The sequence below is a fragment of the Neoarius graeffei genome, chromosome 17, assembly GCF_027579695.1.
Source record: "Neoarius graeffei isolate fNeoGra1 chromosome 17, fNeoGra1.pri, whole genome shotgun sequence".
Taxonomy (NCBI): Eukaryota; Metazoa; Chordata; class Actinopteri; order Siluriformes; family Ariidae; genus Neoarius; species Neoarius graeffei.
Window position 1 is genome coordinate 40,311,314 of NC_083585.1, and position 12,897 is coordinate 40,324,210.

General features: G+C 40.7%; 1 protein-coding gene across 1 annotated transcript; it reads right to left on the reverse strand.

The window, feature by feature from the left end:
• Positions 1-238: 238 nt before the first annotated feature.
• Positions 239-12,500, reverse strand: ppm1na (protein phosphatase, Mg2+/Mn2+ dependent, 1Na (putative)). The gene is made up of 6 exons (XM_060898135.1): positions 12,083-12,500; positions 9,533-10,104; positions 2,627-2,744; positions 2,382-2,496; positions 2,204-2,267; positions 239-297 (listed from the first exon to the last, which is right to left on the reverse strand). Exons 1-6 carry the CDS (start codon positions 12,498-12,500, stop codon positions 268-270), a joined length of 1,317 nt encoding a protein of 438 aa, XP_060754118.1. The 3' UTR covers positions 239-267.
• Positions 12,501-12,897: the final 397 nt, after the last annotated feature.

The following is a 12,897-nucleotide window of genomic DNA, read 5'->3' on the forward strand; positions in this document are numbered from 1 at the left end:
ATTCTGCTTCCCGTGTCAGCTGTACATGCAAGAGGAATCCACATATTCAGGGACTTAGAGTCACTTCAGTTAAAGAGTGAAATGTCTATTTCCCAGCTGATGAAGATACAGTATTTGTTTTTCATGGCTCTCATTGTATTCTAGATTGGCTGCTAATATTTTCAACTTTTTATTTCTTTAAAGTTCATCTGTCATGTTTCCCATGATAGCGACTGCTACTGTGTAAATGTGATTCGGCTTCTGATTCAGTTTCCAAGGCAACCACTACTAGTTAGAATCCTCTGAGCCGCCAATATCCTAGAGTGAAAAAAGATATGACATATAACAGTTAAACTCAGATATATTTGTTTAAAAAATGGTTATCTGCAGTGGAACGAGGGAATATGTGCTTTGCTGCATGTACAGTGGTGCTTGAAAGTTTGTGAACCCTTTAGAATTTTCTATATTTCTGCATAAATATGACCGCTAATCCTAGAGGGTCACATACTTTTGCCACTCACAGATATGTAATATTGGATCATTTTCCTCAATAAATAAATTATCAAGTATAATATTTTTCTCTCATTTGTTTAACTGGGTTCTCTTTATCTACTTTTAGGACTTGTGTGAAAATGTGATGTTGTTTTAGGTCATATTTATGCAGAAATATAGAAAATTCTAAAGGGTTCACAAACTTTCAAGCACCACTGTATTGTTCCTCAATCATTAACGACTGTAAACACAAGTGCACAAATTGTACCTTTTTTTTCAATGCACTTGACTCTTTGTTTTAATGTACTATGGTCTTGGTCTCCCTGGTTGATTGTCCTTGGTGTCCCTGGTTGATTCTATAGAGGTTTTCGACCCACGTGACCGTTGCCATGTCAACAAGTAGATGGCGCCATTTTGACGGTCACAAATATGGCGACTACCGGTAGCGATACACTGTTGATCATGACGAAGTCTCATTGTCGAGTATTTTATCCGGCCTAGATGACGCGAGTAAGAAGCGATATCACCAGAAAATCAATGATGCTGGTGTACGTGATCCGTACACGTTACCAGGCTATCTTTTTCTGGCTTTGCAGCGCTGCAGCGCGGGTGATCTTTCTGACCTGCAGTCAGGCGTGTGGGAAATACCAGGGAAAAAACATAAAAGAAAAAGGAGCGAGATGCAGAAAACACCTTCACTATCCAGCAACGTAGGGCATTTACAGGGTGAGCAGAGGGAGAGGTATTTGCAAAAATTGAGGTTAGCAGGCTTAGAGAACGACGTTTACCTGCTTCCACCAGGATTGTTCACTGACGTACGGAAGTACACGAACCCCTCGTCTTTACCTGACTTCGGCCCACATGATCTGTATACCTATGTCGTTAAAAACCAGGCTGGGTAACATGCCTACATCAGCGGGTCGGCCCTGGAGCCGGTGGTCGCCATCTTATTACAGCTAAGGTTTGTTCACATTTTCATTTACTTTCGGTCCTCAGGATAAACAAAATGTTATTAAATGTCATTGAAATAACTTCTTAGTCTGTTGAGACACGGCCCGTTATAAATTTGCTGTTACCAGACAATGACCAAGAACTGTATTATTAGGGTTGGTGTAGTTGTAGCAGTGCACTAGCAGCTAGCTGTTAGCACTAGCTAATGTCAACAACAGTAGCTAGTATGTTACTGTAGCAATGTTTACGTTCAGTCATTTGGATGACTGTTAAAACCTTTCAGTCTCAAGTTTTTCTTTTACTGTATTTACTAGTTTACTGAGCTAGCGCGCTCGGGCAGGCTGGGAGCGAGCGCGCTAGCTCCCAGCCTGCCCGAGCTAGCGCGCTCGCTCCCAGCCTGCCCGAGCGCGCTAGCTCAGTAAACTAGTAAATACAGTAAAGGAAAAACTTGAGACTGAAAGGTTTTAACAGTCATCCAAATGACTGAACGTAAACATTGCTACAGTAACATACTAGCTACTGTTGTTGACATTAGCTAGCTTGACCTTCAAAATGGCGAACACCGGGGCGTCACGTGACCTGTGACGTCATGTCAAAATCCTCTATACCATACCAATAGTATCATACAACTAATAAGCCATTTTCAACAGTATTTTATCAAATAAAATGACGATAAGGATTGAATTTTTTTTTTTCGCACACAGCAGTTTCAATGTTTGGCTCAATTCAAAGTAGTCTAAGTGGAAGTATGCATGAAAGTGTCGTTCTGTTCAGGGCATACCACAGGCTCAACAGTTCTAAAAGCTGCTGAATATTTCTGGTATGCAGCGATTATGCAGTCTCTCCTGTGAAGCAGAAAAAGAGACAATAAATAAATACATTTTTTTCTCGAATAATTTAGAATAATCCATTAGGTGTCTATGCATATTGCATCATACAGAAACCCCTGTTGCACTCACTTGCTTGTGATACCACCCCCTGGTGGAAGTCCAGGGATGTTTTCAGATGACAGAAACTTCATCACATGGAACAGATCAAGATCTTCATTTTTAGACCTAATCACTTGAATGATCTCTGTGTACAGGATAAGATGTTTGAGATTTGAGATACATATGGGTTGAGACACTGAGTGTTTAACTGATTGTTTTGTAATGACGTGTGTGTGTGTGTGTGTGTGTGTAAGAGTAAAGAATGAGAAAATAACCTTTTACTTTAAGCTCTATGAGTTGTTCCAGCTCTGCCTCCCGTTGCAAAGCTTCAGGAGTCACCTGTGGAGAGCCACTGAAGCAGATGATGATGATGCTCATATTGTCCAGACTTCCCTGTAATTTATGAGAAAAGACAATCAATGTCCCTGATGTGCTGCAGGTTCTAATGGATTTTCTACTCTATAAGTACCAGTTTATTATTCAGTTATTTATATAAAAAACACATTATTCAATATCTAAAATGAATAGGTAAATGATAAAGGTATCCAGGCCAAGAGTGAGGAATGTACAGTATGTATGGACCCAACAAGAGCTCCTAAGAGTTTATATTCTGTTAACTCTACTGTACAAAACAGGCAAATATTACTCATTATATCCACATTCATTGGATATGAGCAATCACATGCTTTGATTGGCTAACTCTACTACTAGCCTATCAGCTCATATACCGTGAGTACAGAAAAACAAAATGGCGGAGTGTGTTGCTGAACCAACCAAGGACAAAATAAAAACTCTACTCAAAAACATAACCCCAAAACATACAAAAAAAGCAACAAAATATGGAATGAAAGTATTTGATGGTAAGACTATATCTTTTTTTATTTTTCAAGAATTATTATTTTAGCATTTTTCACAAATTGCTACTGTCATTTCACCGGTTTGTTTACATTCTAAGTGGAAATTATTTTGTCGGATGTTTTGTATAATGTTTTTATTTATCGAATTTGCAAAAAATAAAAATGTTCTGTTTTTCAAAGTCCAGTGAATGTGGATAGAATAAAACAGTCATTCCACTCAATCTTGTCATGCATAGTTTATAAACAACTCGGCGCTACGAACCTCATTGGCTATCAGCTCATGTACGAGTCGATTTTGTGGAATAACTGTTAATTATATCTGTCAGATATCACCGTATAACATAGTTTTATTACTGCTTTGAGAATTTGCTTTGAGGAAGATAGAAAACCACTAATTACATAACTTGTACATAACTTTTGTTTTGCAAGATATTTGTGAAAAAAAATCTTAACATGGGTTAAATCTTAACATCATTTTTCACTGCTACAGTGGTGCTTGAAAGTTTGTGAACCCTTTAGAATTTTCTATATTTCTGTATAAATATAACCTAAAACATCATCAGATTTTCACACAAGTCCTAAAAGTAGATAAAGAGAACCCAGTTAAACAAATGAGACAAAAATATTATACTTGGTCATTTATTTATCGAGGAAAATGATCCAATATTACATATCTGTGAGTGGTAAAAGTATGTGAACCTCTAGGATTAGCAGTTAATTTGAAGGTGAAATTAGAGTTGGGTGTTTTCAATCAATGAGATGACAACCAGGTGTGAGTGAGCACCCTGTTTTATTTAAAGAACAGGGATCTATCAAAGTCTGATCTTCACAACATATGTTTGTGGAAGTGTATCATGGCACGAACAAAGGAGATTTCTGAGGACCTCAGAAAAAGCGTTGTTGATGCTGAGTTTGGACTCCACCAATCCACTGTCAAACAGATTGTGTACAAATGGAGGAAATTCAAGACCATTGTTACCCTCCCCAGGAGTGGTCGACCAACAAAGATCACTCCAAGAGCAAGGCGTGTAATAGTCAGCGAGGTCACAAAGGACCCCAAGGTAACATCTAAAGCAACTGAAGGCCTCTCTCACATTGGCTAATGTTAATGTTCATGAGTCCACCATCAGGAGAACACTGAACAACAATGGTGTGCATGGCAGGGTTGCAAGGAGAAAGCCACTGCTCTCCAAAAAGAACATTGCTGCTCATCTGCAGTTTGCTAAAGATCACATGGACAAGCCAGAAGGCTACTGGAAAAACATTTTGTGGATGGATGAGACCAAAATAGAACTTTTTGGTTTGAATGAGAAGCGTTATGTTTGGAGAAAGGAAAACACTGCATTCGAAGCATAAGAACCTTATCCCATCTGTGAAACATGGTGGTGGTAGTATCATGGTTTGGGCCTGTTTTGCTGCATCTGGGCCAGGACGGCTTGCCATCATTGATGGAACAAAGAATTCTGAATTATACCAGCGAATTCTAAAGGAAAATATCAGGACCTCTGTCCATGAACTGAATCTCAAGAGAAGGTGGGTCATGCAGCAAGACAACAACCCTAAGCACACAAGTCATTCTACCAAAGAATGGTTAAAGAAGAATAAAGTTAATGTTTTGGAATGGCCAAATCAAAGTCCTGACCTTAATCCAATCGAAATGTTGTGGAAGGACCTGAAGCGAGCAGTTCATGTGAGGAAACCCACCAACATCCCAGAGTTGAAGCTGTTCTGTATGGAGGAATGGGCTAAAATTCCTCCAAGCCGGTGTGCAGGACTGATCAACAGTTACCGCAAACGTTTAGTTGCAGTTATTGCTGCACAAGGGGGTCACACCAGATACTGAAAGCAAAGGTTCACATACTTTTGCCACTCACAGATATGTAATATTGCATCATTTTACTCAATAAATAAATGACAAAATATAATATTTTGTCTCATTTGTTTAACTGGGTTTTTTTAATCTACTTTTAGAACTTGTGTGAAAATCTGCTGATGTTTTAGGTCATATACAGAACTATAGAAAATTCTAAAGGGCTCACAAACTTTCAAGCACCACTGTATGTCTAATCCCACACAAGTGCCGACATTTTGAGAAAATTCATAGCGCTGACTCAAACGACTGAGAGCTGTGTCCCAAACAACAATGTGCACAAATAGTATCCCTAAATAATAATAATACAAATAGTGTACAAATAGTTGGTATAGTAGTATTGGTTTGGGATGGGGTCAAAGTGTTCATGACTTTGAAGATAGATTTAAATGCTGATGTTTCTGTCGTATTACAGAAGAATCATCCATCCATCTATCTGTCCAACCATTATCTATACTGTTTCTCCATCAGGGTCGCAGGAAAACTGGAGCCAATCCCAGCTGGCTTCGGGTGAGAGGTGGGGTTCACCCTGGGCAGGTCACCAATCTATCACAGGACTAACACAGAAACGAACAACCATTCACACTCACATTCACACCTATTGGCAATTTTAAGGCTACATCCACACGACAACGGCAACGAGATGTTATTTAAAAATATATCGCGTCCAAATGGGCAACGATCAGTAAAATATCAGGTCCATATGGCAACGCAACGCTTGCTGAAAACGATGCAATACACATGCCACACCTCTAGGGGCGCTGTAAGACGGTCCCTTCGGAGACACCAGAAGAATAGAAGAAGTAAGGACGCATGCGCATAAACTATTAGTATGCGCGAGACTTCATATTAGCCACAAAGTCAGGAAAATCTGTTCATAAAATTACATTATAATGACCAAATACAATGAAAAGTATTTTTCCAGTCTCACCTGTGAAAGGTAATCCCATGTGATCTCGTTTGGACGGTACAGTTAAACGCAGCTAATCTTTATTCTCCGCTTTGACCTATCCAATATGGCGGCGAGGATGACGTATGATTCTACGCGGAAGGCGGCGTCTTTAATGGTCCGGAATAAATTGAATGCTACACGTTGATGGATTAATTTGTTGTTTCTCACCTGTGAAAGGTAATCCCATGTGATCTCGTTTGGACGGTAAACCTGTTGGTACAGTTAAACGCAGCACATGAATCTTTATTCTCCGCTTTGACCTATCCAATATGGCGGCAAGGATGATGTATGATTCTACGCGGAAGGCGGCGTCTTTAATGGTCCGGAATAAATTGAATGCTACACGTTGATGGATTAATTTGCTCTTCTACGCCCTTTTTGAGGAATGTATTGTAGGACTTACTGTAAACCATCATCTGAAGAGGTGAGATCGCTCCTTTTTTTCCCTATTTTTGCTGGCGGGATTGACTCTGCCCTAAGGGCAGAGTCTCTCTCTCTCTCTCTCTCTCTCACTTTGCACCATTACACAATAAATATTCACAGTGAAAATATTTTGTAAGCGCGTTTCATGAACCAAGTTATAGGATTTGTTGACAACTCGCATCGAGTTCGTTACACTTCTACCCGGCGTGAAGCACTCACAGTCATGTGGTTGTGACGTCATCATAAACAAATCCGTTCTACTCATCCAGACGACTTCACAATGGCAACGTTGCCAGATCTTTCCACTCTGGAACCCATTCTCAAAAAGATTGCGTTTTGGGCACCCAAAACGCCGGTGCCGTGTGGACGCCAGGCCTAAACGATAAACAATTGTATCGGAGTCACCTGAATCCGTTGCCATGTGGACAGGGCCTTAGAGGAGCCAGTTGACCACATCTGCATGTCTTTGTACAGTGGGAGGAAACTGGAGCACCCAGAGGAAACCCACACAGACACAGGGAGAAATGCAAACTCTACACAGAAACACCCCAGTCAGCTACAAGGTTTGGACCCAGAATCTTCTTGCTATGAGATGACAGTTCTAACTACTGCACCACTGTGCTGCCCAGAAGAATGATCATGCATATCAATACAATTAACACAAACACGAATTGTAGGTGAAGGAACAAAACTTCTCAGATGCTCTGCTGTAATCTCACCATGCACTGTATGATGGCTCGCGTCTCTACAAATCTGAGATAGCGCTGCACGTCTCCAAACTATCCCTCTAACCCTAGCTAGATTAAATAAAGTTTAGGGAACAAAACTATTATGTCTGGTTGTTTCCTATGTATGTACATATGTGTATTACTTAGTTTGTGTACTTTGTGTATTTTGTTCTCCAGCCTGTCAATCACGTTAGGCTGGAGCTGGATAGCACACTAGCCAAAACACAGAGCAAGTAGATATATACAGACATTATCTATATATACACCAGGGACAACAGATGCCCTGGGTGTCTCACTTTCCTCTGATATAGCCAAGCTTAAAATAGAAAAATACAGAGATGTTATCACGAGTTCAATCGCTAAACAAGCTGATTAACGATGCAAATAAGGATAAACTGGCTAAATCACTAGTCTCTTACTAAATTCACAAGCAAATAAATGCCTTACATGTTCACCAAGAAAAAAAAATCTATCATCTAAAATCGATTTTTTTTCATTTTATAATACAATGCAGAACTCTTTCACTTATTACCATTTGTTTACATGCTCAATCTCTATCTCCTGGTTGTCTGCTGTCTCCTGTAAGTCACCATGTAGCTTTCTCTATTGTGAACCTCGTTCATGTCTGAAGGCACGTGGTATGATGACATCTGACATATCTGAGTTGGTGCATGATGGATATAAATTTGCTACTAATTCTGACACAAACCCCCTGGCACAGGGCAACTAACAACAAACAAACAGACAAACAAACAAACAAGCAAGCGATGATGACGACAACAACAATAATAATAATCATAATAATAATATCGGTTGCTTTAATAATACACATTTATGAATAATTCATGGGTTAACAGTGTATGTTTTTTGCATATGGTTTGTGTTGATATTTGGATTTCAATTAGAGGCTTGTCATAGAATTATATAGGGATGAGAAGAAAATAAATTTACCCTAAACTATTACTGAAAGTGGAAATTCAGTGTGACACTGCTGAAGATTGTTGTCAGATTAATCGTCACATTGCATGTTTCAAATTCATTCATCCATTATCTCTAGCTGCTTTATCCTGTTCTACAGGGTCGCAGGCAAGCTGGAGCCTATCCCAGCTGACTACGGGCGAAAGGCGGGGTACACCCTGGACAAGTCGCCAGGTCATCACAGGGCTGACACAGAGACAAACAGCCATTCACACTCACATTCACACCTACGGTCAATTTAACCTAACCTGCATGTCTTTGGACTGTGGGGGGAAACCGGAGCACCCGGAGGAAACCCACACAGACACAGGGAGAACATGCAAACTCCACACAGAAAGACCCTCGTTGGCCACTGGGCTCGAACCCAGAACCTGCTTGCTGTGAGGCGACAGCGCTAACCACTACACTACGCCCAATGCTTCAAATTATAGATTCAAAATTATGCCTTTTAGAAATGTTTTGTGTGATGTTTATTCTATCTTCTTGTCTATTCTGACATTTTTTTTTTAATGACAGAAAAGTTGAGCTGAAATATAGAGTGATCTCATAAATGGGTCTAAAGACCTGAAGTCATAGACGGCCTACAAACTGTAATCTTCTTTGGGTCAGTGTGCTGAGTTTATCTTGACTATATAATAAATTTTCTTGTAATGTTAGGTCATAGATGATGTCAACAAAAGCACAGAAATTAATAATAATAATAGGGTGGCATATGACCTGGCGACTTGTCCAGGGTGTACCCCGCCTTTCGCCCGTAGTCAGCTGGGATAGGCTCCAGCTTGCCTGCGACCCTGTAGAAGGATAAAGCGGCTAGAGATAATGAGATGAGATGAGATGAATAGGGTGGCATGGTGGTGTAGTGGTTAGCACTGTCGCCTCACAGCAAGAAGGTTCTGGGTTCGAGCCCAGTGGTCGATGAGGGCCTTTCTGTGTGGAGTTTGCATGTTCTCCCTGTGTCCGCGTGGGTTTCCTCCGGGTGCTCCGGTTTCCCCCACAGTCCAAAGACATGCAGGTTAGGTTAACTGGTGACTCTAAATTGACCGTAGGTGTGAATGTTAGTGTGAATGGTTGTCTGTGTCTATGTGTCAGCCCTGCGATGACCTGGCGACTTGTCCAGGGCGTACCCCGCCTCTCGTCCATAGTCAGCTGGGATAGGCTCCAGCTTGCCTGTGACCCTGTTGGACATGATAAGTGGCTATGGATGGATGGATGGATTAATAATAATAATAGCATTTAATGATGAACTGGTACAGTAAATAGAAACCATCTTAATTTAAAAGGTCTCATACACTCACACTAACAGTTCATAGCAAGCATCCCTTGCTTGCTCACCAACTTTGTGGGACATTTAAGACTATTTGTGGGACTCTAACCTTATAGAGGCAGAGGTCGATGACCTGTGTACAGATTTCCCTCAAATCATCACACACAGAAAGCCGGTTGTGCACAAAGGCACACAGGTCTTCATTACTGATGGCGTCCCAAACTCCATCACAAGCCACCACTAGGAATTCATCATTGGGTGAGCGCTCCAGATCATAGACTTCAGGTTCAGGGGACACCAGCTGCTCCGTCTGTGTCCTCCACTCCACCTCCTTAAATGTGAAATCTCCAAGGGCACGAGATACAGCCAGGGAGCCATTGACGCGCTGCAGTGTGACTGAGCCTCCTGCATTCTGTATACGCTCCTTCTCACGTGGGTTGCAGGGCTTGTGGTCCTCCGTGTAGAAGACCACCTGACCATTGCGGCACAGGAAGGTGCGGGAGTCACCACAATTGATAAAGTAGATGTTTCGTGGAGAGATCATGACAGCAGCTGCTGTGGAGCCACTGCGGTCCCAGCCATCGGTGCGAGCCAGTTCATGCATGTGGCGGTCAATGCCTAAGAACCCATCTCGGATGCTGTCTTTCACTTGCTCTACATTTTCCTCTGAAGTTATGCCACCTGGTGGAGGAAGGAGACACACGCAGCACTTCACAAGAGTCCTAGTCAAGGTACCTGAGGCTTGTTAAAGCTTGTACAAAATGATGCATTTTAGCAGTGATTACTAAATAGACATTAAAATCTATTGACTGAAATACACTTTTTGATGGCTCTTGAGTCAAACAGTTATAGGAGAGTTAATTTTATAGCCCTTTCGTATCTAATCCTATTTTGATTCAATGCCTGATTTATTAAAACACAAAAATATAAATATTTCAAGTATATTTTTAATGTTCTATATTATACTAGTCACACTGGCTGCATATCTCACATCCTTACCTTCGTTAAAGCACATTTTACTTGTAATACAGCACTCAAGATCTTGATTTGGCCATTTTATCCCACTCTCCCTTCCAAAAATACTAGGTCTATCAAATTCTATTGCCAGAGCTATCAAATTGTAAGGGAATATTCAATGCACAGACCTCTTTACGTCACTCCACAGGTGTTCAATAGGATTTAGGTCTGGGTTCTGACTGGGTCTTTCCAAAATGTTGGCCGCCTTCTTCTGAAGCCATTCCTTTGCTGACTAGGATTTATGCTTCGGGTCATAAAATTTTTCATCTAATACCAAAAAGACTGGTATTTGGACTATCCATGATTCCCCCTGTCTTGACTAGAAGCTTGGACCCAGCTGAAAACAAGCAGCTGCATAGCAGGGTGCTGCCACCACCATGCTTCATTGTAAGTATAGTGTTCTTTGGGTCATAAACTGTCTTTTTTGTTTTCACCAAATGTTATTTTCTCCAGTTGTTGATAATCTCCTTAACAAAGTTCCACGGTACAGCTACTGTTTTGGAAATTCTTTTGTACCCCTCTCCTGATTGATACCTTTCAATAATGAGATCAAATACATGTTTTGTAAACCCTTTGCAGTCCATGGCTTCAGCAGTTGGATTAAAAAAAAAAAAGAACATACAGAAACAGCTCATTTTTATTTAGAGTTAAACAAAATCTCCTGAGTCAGTCATTCATTTATTCATTCTCTCATTCATTAATTCAGGTGTACGATAATTAATTTTGAGCATGAATTTGAATGTGATTGCTTAATCCTGAACACAATCACATGCCCCATTATAAATGGGATACACATTTGTGCAAACAGGTTATTGTGAATTTTTCTTCATATTCCCCTGTGAATTTTGTTGGTTGCTACTGTATATCACATTAAAACCAGTGCAAAAAGATCTGGCATGCTTGATCTTGGTTTCATTTTACATCACAAAAGCCTGCAATTTTAACAGGGGTGTATAGAGTTAATGTATACTGCATATGTTCCATCTTTGGGACTAGATTTTGGAGAACCCATTGGCATTAGTTTTGATAATTCTTTGAAAGGATACTGAAAGGGTTTTGTTTCAATTTAGAAAACATTCAGGATAGATTTACGAGGCTATAGCAGGCATCCTGTTTCTTCTGATCATATTTGTTGAGCTTCTACTCTGAGGATCCAAAGGCAATCCAAAGGCACTCTAATTCTATAGAAGCACCGGTCAGTACATTGGGTTTGAAACATTATTTTATTATGAGTAATCTGAGTCTGTAACTGAAAGAAACTAGATCTGAAATAATCATATAATTTCAAAGATACTTTAGAAAAACTGATTCTCAATCTTTCGCAATGGATCATTAGTTTAATTATTTTCAGAATTCTGTTCTACATTTCTGGTCTGGAAATTAGGCCCGCCTCCATCTGAAGTAGAGCTGTTTAGCCCTGCCCCTGTTCTTTAAAAGACAATCAGTTTTGAGAGAGAGAGAGAGAGAGAGAGAGAGAGAGAGAGAGAGAAAATGGGGTTGGTTGTGGAAAGAATACTCAGTTTTCATTACAGTTCATCGCTATTCATGTCACAGGCTGTAGAAGGCTCTAAAATTACTGTTGCTTTAACATGTTTTATTTCCGATCATGAGAACATAATGGTTCATAAAATAGAACATGTACCTGTTGCAAGGATGTGATCAAGCAGATGTGTGGAACAATACTGAGCCACAGTGTTTCCAGCATGCCCATCAAACACAGCAAAGTAGCTCCAATCCAGCAGACCCTCAGTCATTTCAGGCATGCATGTGTGGGCATCCTCCATTTGCGCACGCCATCCCTGCATGCTGGCCAGGGCATAGCTAACGCCCCACTTAGACTCACCCTCAGTAGTGTGCTTCTGTAGTATTGGCCTCTCCAGGTAAGGACTGGGTATCTCCTCCACATCATCATTATCCTCTTCAGAGTCCGAATCATTATCTGCTTGGTGTTCCTCCTGCCCTCCCTTGAAAAAGAAAGTGACCATCTTTTCAGTCTCCCTCACCAGCTGTCGCAGGAAGGAGGGAACCTCCACAGTGCTGGCTCGCCTTGCTGTCCTCATGGCCACCTGGATCGTTCTCTTAAACCTCCTGCTGTTCCTTCTACTTTTTAGTTTCCTCACTCTAGGCCTTTGTAACAGGTCCAGTGCTTCAGCCTGAAGCTTGGAGTTTGCAAAGAAGAATGATTTTTTTTTTTAAATCTCTCTTAAACCTCAGATTTGTGAGCTAACATTTATAATACACAATCTTTAACTCTTATATTATGTCTTTTGATCCCTGAATAAAGCATAAGGTAGATATTCTCAAAGTTAGTTTTACAGTGTTGAACCAAGGCAGCTTACCTGGCTCTCTGCTCTGCTCCAAGAGCTGGCCAGGCTATTTCTGTTCACTCATCCCTCAACGTGATCACCCTGTGTGCCTAGACACTGTTTGGACTCTTGATAATCCCATCTACTGTAA